This window comes from Heliconius melpomene, chromosome 21 (genome assembly GCF_056956725.1).
Source record: "Heliconius melpomene rosina isolate 202511_hmr_F chromosome 21, ASM5695672v1, whole genome shotgun sequence".
NCBI classification, from domain to species: Eukaryota; Metazoa; Arthropoda; class Insecta; order Lepidoptera; family Nymphalidae; genus Heliconius; species Heliconius melpomene.
This window is the reverse complement of record NC_140409.1, coordinates 4580240-4595795: the sequence shown is the minus strand read 5'-3', so window position 1 is coordinate 4595795 and position 15556 is coordinate 4580240. Positions and strand designations below refer to the sequence as shown.

General features: G+C 31.7%; 1 protein-coding gene across 3 annotated transcripts; it reads left to right on the top strand.

Annotated features, from left to right (window-relative positions):
- Window positions 1-920: 920 nt before the first annotated feature.
- Window positions 921-15442, top strand: LOC146526934 (uncharacterized). 3 transcript variants are annotated; one of them, XM_085206101.1, is made up of 14 exons: window positions 945-1132; window positions 3469-3652; window positions 5052-5120; window positions 6001-6776; window positions 6866-6982; window positions 7067-7116; window positions 9077-9192; window positions 9860-9985; window positions 10345-10602; window positions 11370-11479; window positions 11898-12027; window positions 12330-12433; window positions 12648-12912; window positions 13313-15442. In XM_085206101.1, exons 4-14 carry the CDS (start codon window positions 6103-6105, stop codon window positions 13472-13474), a joined length of 2112 nt encoding a protein of 703 aa, XP_085062227.1. In that variant the 5' UTR covers window positions 945-1132; window positions 3469-3652; window positions 5052-5120; window positions 6001-6102; the 3' UTR covers window positions 13475-15442. The 3 variants fall into 3 exon arrangements, with proteins under 3 accessions (XP_085062225.1, XP_085062227.1, XP_085062226.1); XM_085206099.1 differs by lacking the exon at window positions 3469-3652 and having other exon boundaries at window positions 921-1132; XM_085206100.1 differs by lacking the exons at window positions 945-1132; window positions 3469-3652 and adding an exon at window positions 4577-4702.
- Window positions 15443-15556: the final 114 nt, after the last annotated feature.

Sequence of the window (15556 nt, the reverse complement as noted above, 5' to 3'; positions counted from 1 at the left end):
AACGAGTGAAAGAGTAAGCCAATATTCTTGTAAGCTATAATTATTTATGGAAACATATCGTTGCCATTCTCTGATCTTTAATCATTGTAAAAGCTTGGAGATCTGTAAACAAAAGACCATTTTAAAAACGTCGAGAATAAGAATATCGTAATTATTATTTTTTTTAAAAAAGAGGAAGCATTTAAAGATACATTTGTGATTTTGTATAAATTATTAAAATTAAATAAATATCTTATTATATATCGACTTCGCTTACCGTATAATAAATAATTAGCTTTACATATCATTGCTCAATGTATATTATTATATATATTAAATATCAACAATGGATTCTTTTGTATTTGGATTAGAATATTGAATTGGATTTGGATTGGAAAGCAATCAAAAATCCTTAAAGAAATTACGATAACGTAGTTTAAAAACACTAGAAGTCATTATAGTTGTCCGTCAATTCTGTCCGTCAAAACGTAATAAATAAATTATTATTATCATGTACAGTATGTAAATGTCTATAATTTTCATCCCTACTCAAGAACAGAGCCACACCTACTGCGCAGAACATACATTTTGTACCAGTATTATGCACCGATATTGGGAGGCAGGATGAAGGGAAGGAGTGAGGTTCCCCGTGTCCGTGCACTTCGCGAATGCGCTCTAGTGTTTAGTTCAGGGCTAATGCTAGTGTATAATTGTTGTGTTTTATTAGACCAGAAAGATAGCTACTACACAAAAATTCAGAATAAAATATTTTTTATTGGAGACTGTGTTCCATGTATTCCTAATTGCATACGTGAATTTCAATTGTTTAGGATAACTAGGATACTTTTAAATCTTTTTTTCTCTATTATAAAATGGTAACACCAGTCTCTATTAAAATCAAAGATAATTACATACATCTAAAGTGACACCGTCTAATGCTTGAAATTGTCATGTCAATAGCTCGGTTTTCGTGGACCGTGGCCTATTGTCAATTTGTATTTTGTAGTCATTTAAAGTCGTCAATCAATCAACTAAGGCACGTGGCGGCAAGCAGTTTTAATTAAGAATTATTTAAATATCAGCATATTTAACATTAAAAATGTGGCGCGCTCGTTTAAATCAGCTGGAATATACAACGACCTTCGATGATACGGTGAGTATATTTATTGATTGTGTCCTGTTTTTAATTTTTTAAATTTCCCGGGTTAAATTTAAAGGTGAACCGCTTTTTATTAAAAGTTTTATTAGTTGTTAATATTAATTTGTCCGTCTATTATGTAATGGTTATCTTTTAATTTTATATTATAAAATTATTCTTAGGGTGTGTATAATATTACGTCAGAAATTATATAAGCAGAAATAGACGGTAGTAAAAATTTTTTGTGGGTGAATCGCAATTATTAAAGTTATATTATTTATTTTCGATTACACTATGTATATTCTTCGCTCATCTTTCTTCGATTTTGCATTTTTTTACCCAACAAATATAACACTTTTGTAATAATATACAATTTTGTAATAGTGATGATTTGACATTTATGAGAAATGTGTTGCAGAAATAGAATATAATTATTAGTGCTTACTATGCTACTTTTTCATTGTCCGCGTGTAAAGTAGTCTAATTGTGAATTTCTACACAATTATAGCTATTTCCTTATTTCCTTGTTTCGGTGAGCAAACAACCAAAAACATTTACTTACAACATCAGATTATAAAGCTTTGCATTTTTAATCTTTACTGTTATATATTTTGCAAATGTTATGTTGTAAACCATCCTTTTGAGTCACTCTGCCTGAAGGTTCTGTACCATATGTTAAATATTGTTATATTCAATATCAGTCTTAAAAAATTGCATTTAAGTTTGTTCCAAGTTATACTTATATTAATATTTCAAAATTTAATTAAGAAGAATATTTTTATGAAGACCAACTTATGGATCACTAACGTCTTACTTGACTTAGTATCCCTGGCTTGCCACTTGACGTTGCCATAACTAAGAGTATAGCTTTCAAGCTGTTTCAATATTTTTTCACTATAAGCTGGTAGCTATTTTTTTTTCTTAAATTATAAAAGTTAGCATAGATATTTTTTTTTATTTATAGAATTATATTTAACTAGTGTTTATAATTATTTTTACAGATTGACACACTTATAATTTTATATACACACTGTTATTTTTATGTAAATCCACAATATTTTAGCTTAATAGAATTAGTAGAATACACTCTATAATATATTATTACATTCATAAAAGTAAACGTTAAGAATTTACATATAAACCTTTAAATCTTTTATCTTGCATATAGCAGGTATTGTATTCAGAGGGTTACCTAGTGTAGTGACACTCTGCTCCCCTCTTTTCGCCAATTTTCCGAGACATTTATTGTTGAATGGTGAGACTCAGTATGTTTTAAGTATAAACTATATCTACAATATATATTCTATTGAGGCCAGTCGTGGCACAGGGGCACAAAGTGTCTGTAAACCACCCGAGGCAGTGAATAGTATTTATTTACGTTTATATTTCCATTTCTTCGCTCTGGTGTCGAGGCAAAGCGCGGCGTTGAGTTCTGCCACTCAACACGCAATGCCTCCGGAATTCGACAGAAAGTGGTGAACGGTGTGTCTTGCTGCCTGCCCTGCTGTGTGCGGGATAAAGCGTGAAGCTGATTTTATTTGATTCATTATGAACCATATTTAACAAAATGGAATATTGTATGGTAAAGGTTGTCGGACATAAGGCATTTATTACGTTGGCTCCTGTATAAGTTAAATAGACCTCCTTATGTTATTGCAAGTATCGGTTATATTTATTAGTGTGACCTAGATAAGAAAACATAAAATAGAATAATTAGAATAAGGAAGTGATGTAATGTTATCAAGTAAATTTCAATAGAGAGAGAAAGTATCCTCAAGACACTCCGTTCTCCGCTTTCCGCTTGAGGAAAACAAATTTTATACCGCTGTATACCGCACATAGCGTGGTAGGCAGTGGGTACCTGGCAACCTAATGTGAACACTTTCCGACGAATTCTTGGAACATTGCGTATTGACTGGCGGAACTACAAGGCCACGCTTTGCCTTGTTCCAGAGCGAGGAAATGAAAATATTAAATGAATGTATGTAATTAATTTAAATATAATAATTTCACCGAGTTGGTTTCGTACCCACAATGCACATGAAAAATATCAGAAGAAAACGTTACTTGAGAAAAAACTTCTTGACAGACTGACGACAAAGTGATAGGTAAAATAGTAATTACTGAATATTATAAAATGAATATATATTTCGCTAAAATGCTATATTAAGCTAAAGCTATAATAAATATATAGTTAATCGTTAACATAATATCGTTCGTAATAAGTGAAACAAAAGGCAAATTTATTGGCTAACTACCTACTTGTTAATGATATACATATTTTTTTTCTATACCTTTTAATTTTATTTTAAATTTATTTTTGTATATAAAACTTGTTTTTATTATTATAGTAGGGGCGGCGAAGAGGGGACTTTCGGGATTTATTCGAGCGCGGCAGGGGATTCCTTGTACTCGGTTACGTACTTCCACCAAATATGAGCTCCATATGTATGGCCGCGCGTCTAGGATAAAGGATCAGATTAGTAAAAAAAAATTGATCATCTGACATTCTCGAGCGCATCAGATTAAGGTAGGGTAAGTTAGTTACATGCTAAATCCTGTATATTCCACTAATTTGAGAGTAACGCAAAAGAGGGAGGGCTACAAAGTTGTAAAAAAAAACGTTATCTCGACATTTTCGAGAGTGGCTATTTTTTATTTTTATTTTGGAGGGAATCATTCGAGGATTACGTAAAATATATAATCTGACAAATTCCACAAGCCGAAGAAATAGAAATTGATCGATAAAGTTTAATGTACCTAAGAATTGCCTATATTCCTCTCTTCGTATTTCTATTCCTCCCTACCTCATCAATAAAGATGATAATTTAGTTAAAAATAATTGAAAAAAAAAAATTTTTATAAATACAAGTGTTCTATTTCAAACATACATTGTTTTATTTACATTCTATTTCTTAAGCTTTACATTTGATTACGTTCAATGAATAAAAAAATTGAGGCCAGTCGTGGCGCAGGGGCACAGAGTGTGATTGTAAAACCGACTGGTTGTGGGTTCAATCTCCATTCCAGAAGATGAAATATTTATTTAAATTTATATTTCCATTTCCTCGCTCTGGTGTCGAGGCAAAACAGCGACGTTAAGTGCTGCTACTCAATACTCAATGCCTTCAAAATTTGGCAGAAAGTGGGGAACAGAGCGTCTTAACGGATAGTTCAAGCAGGCGAAGCAGCAGCCCAAATACATATATAATATACCTACATAACATGCATGCATACCTACATAAAAATACATTAAAACAAAAACAAAAAATACCATTTATAAATAAAAATATTTACAACGATTAAACAATTAAATAAAGCATGTAATATTATGTTACAATAAAAAAAGAAATAGATTACAGTAAGTCAGTGCAAGCGCATGCACTCACAGAGTCACTGTGCCAGTAGGTCGCGTTATGTAAGCCCCCCGCTTACTGTTTTGCGTAAGAAGTAAGAACCGTCGTCGTAAGAAAACGGCCAGACGGTGACTTAACTCGTTCGCCGTCCGTCCGTGTGTCGTGTCGTCGTTCTTTCGCACTTTTTTGAGATTTCTAATTTAAAATACTAGTTTCTATATATAGAAAGGTAATTATTAATTATAGTAATAATTGAAACTTTAACTGACTTCAATATTTTATTTAATTGGCGATTTTGAGTTACTACTGGTTTTTTTTTTTTTTTTGTAATGTCATGATTGTAGATTTGTTGTGTTTTTTTTTTTTTTGTATAAGTTTTGGCTTATTGCAATTTATAAGTGTTATGTAATGATATTAATTTAAGTATTTCGTAAATTTCATCTTGATTTGATTGAAGTTTCATTCATTATGTTTTTGTTAATCTATGGTGCTAAAAGTTAATTGAAATTTAATAAGATATTCCGTAACTGTATTTTGTAATCGATTATAAAATAAAAAAAATTGTGCTTTGGCAACAGGTACTTGAAGAAGAACGAAGTATATCTACAATTTCTGCCACTACTGCTGGAGTTTCTTCAAATGATGCGGTAAGTGACTCATCTGTTGATGATAACTGTCTCTACTTAATACTAATTTAAATGTTAATTCTTCTACGCTTATTTCGCGCGTCTTTACTGAAAACACTAGTAGAGTTGGACACATAAAAATATTAATTCTTTTTCTGTGTTCAGAAGTAAAATCGATGTACTATGGATTTTGTTTTAGATTGCGATAAACTTGTTTTGATAGTGTTTGATAGTGAATACGTTATTATATTGCGTCCATTTCACAGCCTTCCAACCGGTCTGCTCTTACTAGGCCAAGTTCACTATTACGTATAACTTCGATACGCCTGTGATATTAGCAGTAGGATTTAGCAATTGTTTCTTTTTCATTATTTTCTCATATTATTCGAGATGATAAGAATCTATGTATTACTCGTTCAGTTTTTCGGTTTCCACCTTTACTTTATAAGACATTTAATATTATATATGAAACGTATAGCATAAGTTCCGCGTGGAATTTGAACACTCCATCATGACGCAAGTCTTTTAACCTTCGAAATCAACTACTAGGAGCTGACCTAGACTAAAAACTTCTAACATAAGCCTGGTTCAGTTTCAGTGAAACTTTTGAGTGTAAAAGTGATAATGGAAGAAAAAAATATTTACATGTTTTAAGATCGAGTTACAATAGTAATTTTTTCTGTATAGAAGCTTGCGCTCTTGAAAGCAAAATGTATTTAATCGGTACTAGTTAAGTTATTAGTTGAATTAGTTATCAGTGTATATATATGTATATTCAATATTTACCGTTATTTTTATTGTTTAGTTATGTATTTTTTATATGTGACTGACAGATTCATAACAGTAAATTGTAAATAGACAAAACTTTAGTTTCTGACCCCTTTTTAAATATTCGTTGCAGCTCCTTCCCAGCTCAGCTGCAAGTGCACATTACAATATCGAACAACCATACATTGCAACACCTGTCATACCACAAATCTGCTCAGGCCCAAATATTATAGAAATGAGTACAAATTTTCAGCCTTCTCGGAACAGAAATCAGAATAGTATACATTTTCGAAACTTGTTACCTCATAGCCGTTCGTACCGCACTAGATACTGCAATCATCGCAATACTATAGAAGAAGCAAACTTCAATTTGCGAGTTGTCAGCAATGAACTTTCAAATAATAGAATGTCTCCTATACCTGAAGATGACCATTTGCTAGCACTAGCTGAGAATGAGATGTCCCCAGCTGAACTGGCTTTTGAAATTAGAAATTCTGTTAGAGGACTTTCAGCACCACTAAGCTTTGAAACTGAGCCGTCTAACATAGAAGATGAAAACAATGGGCCAAGTTTATTTGAATCTGCAAATGAATTTTATATGAACCACTTTACAGAGCCACTACTGGATTCGGGGTTTAAATCCAATGATGCACGAGGACAAATACTCGAAACCCCTAGGACCCTACTCGACCCTTTCCAAGTTGGTAATGAATCACTGAGCCCCTTACTGCGCACCATCAGAGGCTTGCCTTCCCCAACACTCAGCGCACAAAAAATAGCCAATAAATTAATAAAATTATCAGGTCACCTGAGGTGGTTACCCGATCTAGCCGACTTCCACTGCTTGAACTGCAATCGTATTCCCAGGTTGCCAGTGACAGGAAAGTGTGGACACTCCCGATGCCTACAGTAATATAACATTTATTTTAATAATTTGTATTAAATGTAAATGATTTTGTTTTTAAAATTTTAAAAATAAATAAATAATTTGTTTACAGTTGCATTAAACAACACGGTGCTTGCCCCTGCGGTGCTATGTCACCAAAAAAGCTGACTGTTAACACAGTGATGCGAGAGATAACTGAGAAGATGACCAAGTATATAAAAAAACCAAGGTATACATAGTTATTACTATAATATATATAATATCCTCTACTATTGGTGTATCGACATTAGATTAATGTAAACATTTGTTACAGAATACCGGATCCCACCGGACCCTCTATTGCGAGATTATCTATTTCTACAAGTAAGATCAATGAAAATTCTAACATATTTTTATTATATTTCCATACGTTAATCTTTATTATTATCTCGCAATTGTATATAAAATACAATTTAATATTGAAACTATGCCACGTACAGATAAAATATTGGTGTTTCCTTTCTGTGAACAAATAAATGGAGCCCAGTTATATTGACAACGATTTATTTCATTTAATATGAAAATTCATTGTTCAATGTTTTTATACAGTTAAATATAATGTAGGCGTGAACAACAATAATCACTGCAACAAGTAGGTATTATGTAAATGGTAGATTTGTTTGTTACATTGCGGTTATGTAAGTACATTGTCGACGACGCAACGGAGAGCGCCGGGTCGCAGGTTACGTTGGCTTTGGGTACCTACGTATGTCCATGTGAGGCACTCGCTTTTTTTATTTTATTACGTTTTTTTTTGTGTGTGTGCGTTTTATTCTATTCTTTTATGTGGGATTCGGTCTGTGTTGCCAGTTATAAATAAATAGCTAGGGATGTTTCGCTTACATTTTGGCGGCTTGTTTAAAAAAGTTTTTTCTTTCTATCTGTTATATAAATTTCCATTTTTTACTACATTATATACCGTACCTTCTGAAAATTAAGTCATATTCACGAGTTTAAACATTCAAATTTAAATACTTTAAATATTCACGACTTTAAACATTCAAAATCGGCGTCTGTTGAGTGTTTATCATTTGTTCAAAATATTGGTAAAAAAAATATTTTTTAAAAATATCACAACCATTTTGTTGTCAAGTTTTGTCCTTATCAACTGTGTTGATGCCGAACTTGAATACTGTTATGTAGTCCAAGCTAGGTGTAAGTAACAAGCGGCAGGCGTGTTTATTATCGAGTCAAGGCCAATAAAATGATTCATCTAATGACGCTAATACATTCCTTCATAGACATTCGTTGTATTCAATAACAATATTAATATAACTAAATGAAACAGTACATTTAAATTTCCAATTTCCAAAAAAATATATATTTTTGGCTTAGCTCGGATTTTAATTTTTTTTTTCATTAATAACGTACGTCTATAATTTTTTTTAGAATAGACTGTTAAACTTATTATAATAGAAAATATAATATTCAATAAAAGTTTTGTTAGTCATTATCCGCTTCCGTTTGTCGCAAATTAATATAACTAGTTATGTAACGTAATGCAAACTGTGACTTCATTTGAAATTACGTAACATCGGCCATTATGTAGCTTAGCGGACTAAATGTCGCAGGCCGCGTTATTGGGCTTCTATTAAATACTCTATATTGCGATGTTTAAAACAATTACTTAAACTAGCTGGTACTGACGTAACGGGCTAGGCAGAGGGAACAGGGGAACCTAGTGTTAACACTCTTTCGTTTCCCACTTTCCGTCGAATTCTCTAGGCATTCGTGTTGAGCAGCGTAACTCACCGCCGCGCTTTGTCTGACTGTCAGAGCAAGGAAAATGAAAATATTAAATATTCCATTTAATCGAGTGGGAATCATTTACGCAATCCTGTCGCATTTACATCGCGCGCTTGTACCCTCCGGCCTCCTTAGTTTTATAATCAACAGAATTAACGATAGCATATAAAATAATGTTAAACATCCAGTTTTTCAATAATATCAAAAGAATTACGTAGGTACGGTTTGTATAATCGACGAATATTGGCAACTTATATTTCTACATGTCCCACATTAGGCCACCTCTAAACGTTATATAACGCGTACCAATTTTACTTATGTGCTACGGATTAAATCGATTACTATTATGTATATGTATAAGTTTTTACTATTAAATATATAAAGGTGTTTATTTTTTTCATATTGTATAATGTTTATGAATGCTAAATTTCCTCTAAAACATTATAGCAATAAACAAGAGTAAAGAAAAACGACTGTTTTGAACTAAAATTATTATAACTATGTAATTTTGTTTATACAAATTTACTTTCGTCAACAGGGAGTATACAGAGCTCGGCGCCGCGTGGCGTGCAATATAAGATATCACGTAACTCTGCTACTGCCACCAGCGCCCCCAAATTTTCCACACGTCCACGTGAACCGATGAATATACAGGTGAATTGGTTTATAGAAATGTAGAATATTTTATTGTTTTTTTTCTGTGTTTTTGTCGCTTTTACTTTTACATACATGTGTATTTATTGATTGCGAATGAAAATATTTGTAGTTTGCGAAATATTTTGTATTGTTCGCTTTGTTTATCTGCGATGCGATTTTATGTGAGGATCGTAATTTTTATTATAAATTAATTATAAAATTGGTTTGCTTTAAATTATATTTCCAAGTTTCATCAAAAATATAACTGTAAATGAGAGCTAAGTTATCGCTCTCGACTTCGCCGACAGAAGAGGAAATCTATATGGGTATAGAGTATGGTTCTGTTTGTTAATTATAAAAACCTACGGTTTTATAACTCTTTCAAACTTGTGTAACAATGCAAATGATTGAATATAGCTCGAAGTAAACATAAAGCGAATATATTTCATCAATAAAATATTATTTTCAATTTTCTGGTGTTTTCATTTATTACAATGATTTTTATGATTTCAAATAACATAAAAAACTTATTACGTTAAATTTTCCTTTATTATCTATTATTTTCAAGTGATTTTAACAACGTTATATCAGAAGAAAGTTGCTACTATATTTTCAATATATGCTTGTGAACAATTTACTTTTAAAATCCGTCATATAAAGAATGTGTTTTTTTTTTCGTTTCTAGGATCGTCAGCGTAAAGCTCGTGAGTTGGTAATAGCAGGCCAGTTTGTCGAAGCCGTGCCACATTTAGCGAGCGTTGCCGCGTCAACTCAACCATTCGCCCACATGGCCAGAAAACTATTATCTCAGGTAAGTTTTTTGTGTTTTGTTATTATTAATTAACATTATAGCTATTTTGAAAATATTGGAGTATAAGAATTATAGGAACGTTTTTTACTAATATTACAATATATAAGAACTGATACATAAATAATAATATAAAAAAAAAAAAAATCCTACGTCTAAACTGTTGACGAATCCTTAATATTTTTTTTTAAGTATGAGTTTTAAAATATTTTACTTTATATGCTGCTCCCGTAAAAGGAGCGCAGACACTTCCACCTGTATATATATTATATATCTATATATAACTCACAATTTCATTCATCCTATTATATACATTATGTGTATATAAAACATTTTATTAATGAAATCTTAATAATTTACAGACAATAACAGTCCTCTGTCAAAGTACAGAACCGCAGAGTTTATCAAGAAAGCTCATCCACTCAGTTCGCAACCAATCCACACATAGCTGGATCAGACCTTCGGACTTGGAGTGCGTGATCTGCACCAGCATCCTCAAAGACCCGGTGACGACGCCCTGTGGCCACTCGTACTGCAGGGGCTGCCTCGAGCGGTCTATGTACTACATGATGAAATGCGCGCTGTGCTTGTCACCGTTGAGAGACTTTCGTGTGGATGATGTTAGTATAGTTATATTTTTCTCCAGATTCAGTCAGTTTCCTGTATATAGCAGAATAGGCAGACGGAAGCAAGTAATAAGACACTGCGTTCCCCAGTCTTCGACGAATTCTGAAGGCATTGCATGTTGAGTGGCGGAATTCAACACCTTCTTTTATCTTGTTATCAAAATGAAGAAATGAAAATACTTTATCTTCCTGAGTGGGAATCGAACCCACAATTATCGCGTGTTCAGTTAGATGCTTGTAACGGCACTTGGTGCCACGCCTTGCCCTGTGATAGCCCACAACCACAACCACGGCGTTTAAAGTCTGCAGGTGCGCCATGATGGAAATAGATCTTTCAATATTTACACTTTTGTAGAAATAAACATATATCTACAATTGTTTTGGTACAAATGTGTAATATTTTTAAATTCTTTGTTTTTAATATCTTTCTAAATCTTTAAAACCCATTTTTATTAGACAATTCTTAATAGAAGTTTATTTTTATAAATACATTCAAATCTTAATATTGATTTAAACTAATATAATTAATAAATCATTATTTTAAACAGACATATTTTATACAATAAAAATATTTTATAAAATATAAAAAAATATATTAGAAATTATCGGACACAGTTTTTTTGTTTTGTGTAATATATAAAAAGAAGAGTTCTAATTGTAAATAACAGTTATATTTTATAATTTCACAAATCAAACCACACCACAGTGACAAGCTTTAAATTAACATTTGAAGAAATTTATAGTCTTTTCTTTGTTGACAGGCTTCTGACAACCTGTTTATGAAATCACTACTATCTTCAATCGAAGAGGTCAATATTTCGGAGGATGTGAACGTCATACCCATTGTTACATGCTATGTGGCATTTCCTGGGTTAGTATACTATTTTTTTATTATACTAGCTATGGATTATGCATATTATATACTAATTTTAACTGAATGCGTAATTATGGGAAATTTGTACGCAACGATTTGTCTTGTTAGCAGAGCGGGGAAATGACAATAATTCATCAAAACGAGATGGAATCGAACCCATAACTGTCGGGTTTCAGTGAGAAGTCTCAATATTGTTATATAGTTATATGTATCTCATATTTATATATGAAAATAAAATAAATATATTCATTAAATTGTCATATAATTGGTAATTCTCAACGTTAACACTCCACTGTTTTTATATCTAATCTGTCTTTGAAGAAAAAATATATATAAGTTATGTTAATAATTTTAGCCCATTATTTTTATTTATCCTTATGTAGACTTCATATATTTCTTTAACATTTGTTAACAGAATGCCGTGCCCCCTCTTCATATTCGATCCCAAGTGCTGGCAGATGGTGCGTCGTGTGACAGAATCTGGTTCCCGTAAATTTGGTATGCTTGCTTATGAGGAAGGCAACACGTACGGAGATTATGGCACGGTATGTTCACGCTGTATCCTGCATATAGGTAGTGTTAAGCCAAAGCGTGGCTAAACTCAACTTGAGGCTTTGTTTCGGTGCCTACCACAATAAAGAAATGAGAATAATTCAATCATCCTCAGTTAGTGTGCCATTATCCAATTCTGCACTTTCCAGAACTATACAATAGTTCAGTTAATAGTATTACTATTAAATCATTTTTTATATAGTGTTTTTGTATAATATTTATATAAAGGCTAAACTCCTAGAAGTTGTTATAGTTTTTTATGCAATTCATTATGGGTTTTCTGTTTCATTTACAGGTACTGGAAATATGCGATTGTGTAGTACTCGAAGATAATCGTTGCATTATATCCACTATGGGAGTGTCTCGATTCAAAATTATTGAAAGATTTGTAAAGGACGGGTAAGTTCCTAATAATTTTGTTTCATAACTTGACGCTGTATCCATAGAAAAGAAAGGGTAGGCAGAAGGAACCTAGTGTTCAGACACTGTTCCGCACACACCCAGAGCAAGAAAATGAAAAGAATTCATCCCCCCAAGGGAGTTTACATTTAGTTCATAGGCAATTCAGATTATTTTTAATTTTGGCTTTCATATATAAATATAATTTTTCCAGATGCGATCTAGCCCGTGTCGGAATACTGAGAGATGTCTTGCCAAAAGTGGAAGATGTTACAGATATTTGCTTCTTGGATGCCGAATTAAGGTACAGAACGTTAAAATGGTTGAAAAGAATGGATGAATCCATGCAAGAGGAAATAGAGACTGCTTTTGGCCCTCTACCTTACATTGATATGCAAGAGTCATGGTGGGAGACGGCGGACGGTCCCCATTGGTTGTGGTGGGTCATTGCCATACTACCATTGAAACCCGAGATAAAGGTATTAAAAATGTTTTAGTCTTGTTGTAAGGTGCATATTTTCTATATTTATTTATGTTTGATAGTATACTAGATTGCATGGTATAATTAATATGACAAGAACAACTTTTTATTTTGTATAGCCGTTTGAAAGTGCAACTAGCAAATACTATTACCATTTAAATATATTAGTATTTATTAAATATAGAGATAAATAAAATACAATAAGAGCAGAAAACGAAGCTTTACGCTGTATCCCGTATACAGCAGGGTAGGCAGAGAGCTTAACCTAGTGTCATGTTGTTTCCCACCGTCCAATTTTCAAGACATTGCGTGTTGACAAAGCGAGGAAATGAAGATAGTTAATAAACTTACAAATTACTGAGATATACACAAAAATAATGAATAACTTTCTTATTCAGATATTAATGATATCTACAAGCAGTCTTTTCAAACGCATGTTGGCCGTGTCCAGAACATTCGACGTAATGAATGTGGAGTTAGAGAGTAGTACGGAGAATTTCCAAACTACAAGGGAAGCCGACGAACCCAACAATTCGAGATGGTCTTTAGAAGACATGTGAATTCATTTTACTAATCTACAGATGTAATATAGTCTCTGTTCTTGTGTGTGTATGATACAGTGTGTTTCAATCACGGATGTTACGGAGTTAACACTTCTTTTACGGATTTATATCCGTTCTTATGAACAATATTGTATCGATTTCAGTTTCGTTTCCGAATATAGATTGCTTAGCTCTGTTCCCTTAGCTTGTAGTCCTCTCACTGCAAGTCTCATTTACGCTCCGCCTATATCCGATATTTTTTTTATTTTGGATATCCTATAGTTCCGGCTACGTTTACGGAGCTCCGTAACATCCCTGGTTTGAGTTCCCTTTATTGAGTTTGTTTGTCAATGTTGTGGTTTGGCTGGAAATAATTTATTTACCATAAAATATATTTTCAATTAATGTATACTACGTAATATTATTCTAGAATATAATTTGCTGGTCAAATTATTATAAAATGAATATGAAGAGTAGTTAATAGGTTATAATTAAATCGATTTGTTTCATTTCCGATAAGAAAAAATATGCCATATCTGTATGCACTAACTCGATCGTAAGTTACATTCTAAATAGGTACAAATTACAAAAAAGTCGATAGATTTTGAACGAAATACTTGTAGGAAAATAATATGTTTAATAATGAATCTTGAATTGAATTGAATTAATTGGTTAAAAATGATGTAATTTTTATTATGTATATAATTTCCTCTATGTCTTTATATGTTGTAAATCCTTGATATGGAATAATAATAAAAAGTGTTATATTTTATTACCAAATCATTGCAACACGCCATGATCTTTGAGGGACATTTAATGATTTTTTGATCCCTCCCAAGTCAGTGTTACACTTGTTTAGGATGAAATAGAAAAAAAAAGGTTTAAATTATTTTAAGACATAAATTTTAATAATTTTCTTTATTCATGATGTTAATATTTTAATGTATATAGTTATTTTTATTTAAAGTTATACTGTTGCTTGTTAAGTTTTAAGATTTTTATTATGTAAATCTATAAAACTTCATATCACTCAACACTATTGATTGTTCCCATTAATATTAGTTTTATAAAAATACTATTTTATTCTTTGACCTTTTTACAAAATCTTACTGTATATATATTTAGATAATAGAGTTCGTTTAAAAACTATTTTTATACTGTAGTGTGAATTAGATTTTTTATGATCTCACTTTAAAGTTAAGAATCTACTTGTAAGTACGAGTATGAGTGTGTGATTGGATAGAAGCAAATAAAGCAATCTCCATTCAGACAAAATTTGAAAAATAAAAGAAAACCTGCTTATGTTATAATTCCTGTAATTCTGTAACATATATTATTGGACTATAGCCATAGTGTTAGTATAAAAAATAAAATAATTATGTAAAAAGTTAAATGTTGGATATTGCTGTATTAGCTTTTATATGTTACACGTGATAAATAAAAATAATCCATTTTGATATTAATTAAATCTTATGTTCTTAGTAAGAGGTATGACCAAATTTTGTTATGTTTTAATTATATTGAGTCATAAGACAAGAGTTCAACAAAGCTGATTTATATGCTGTGATCAATTTAAGAAGTATAAATATATTTAGTGTTGTTTGACTAGTGGGTATGACTTTAGAAAATATATTGATATCAAAAACAGGAAAAGTATTTTTCGGTATAAAATAAACATGTATAAATTGACAAAAAAAATATTTAATGACCTATGATGAGTGTACTATCTTACTTAGTAGTCTTATTTCAATAACCAGTTAATAAATGTTAAATGTGTCATCAGTGGCATCTGTGTCCACATGTTATCTTTCTGATCTATCCAAGGTGTTGTAGTCTCACTCCCCTAACCAGTATTACCTTGTGTCCTTGTCTTGTCGCCGATTTTTGATGTCTGTGAGTTATTTTTTTTTAATGTATTTTTCAATGTATACTTATTTAAATTGTAATGTTTTGAAGTAACGGTAATAATAATAAATATTCAGTAGACATTGTTTTTATTTATTTATCTCGATTAATTTACATTTTACAGGGCTACTTGCGGAGAGTTAGGTGATTAGACGAAGGATCGATATCTATTTTTCTATTTTACAAAAAAAATGT

Excerpts from the sequence above, each read along its gene's own strand:
- LOC146526934 (XM_085206099.1), top strand. The coding sequence starts at position 1,079 with ATGTGGCGCGCTCGTTTAAATCAGCTGGAATATACAACGACCTTCGAT. Across the intron at positions 5,121-6,000 it reads GAGTTTCTTCAAATGATGCG|CTCCTTCCCAGCTCAGCTGC; the intron begins GTAAGTGACTCA and ends TATTCGTTGCAG. Across the intron at positions 11,480-11,897 it reads TGCTATGTGGCATTTCCTGG|AATGCCGTGCCCCCTCTTCA; the intron begins GTTAGTATACTA and ends ATTTGTTAACAG.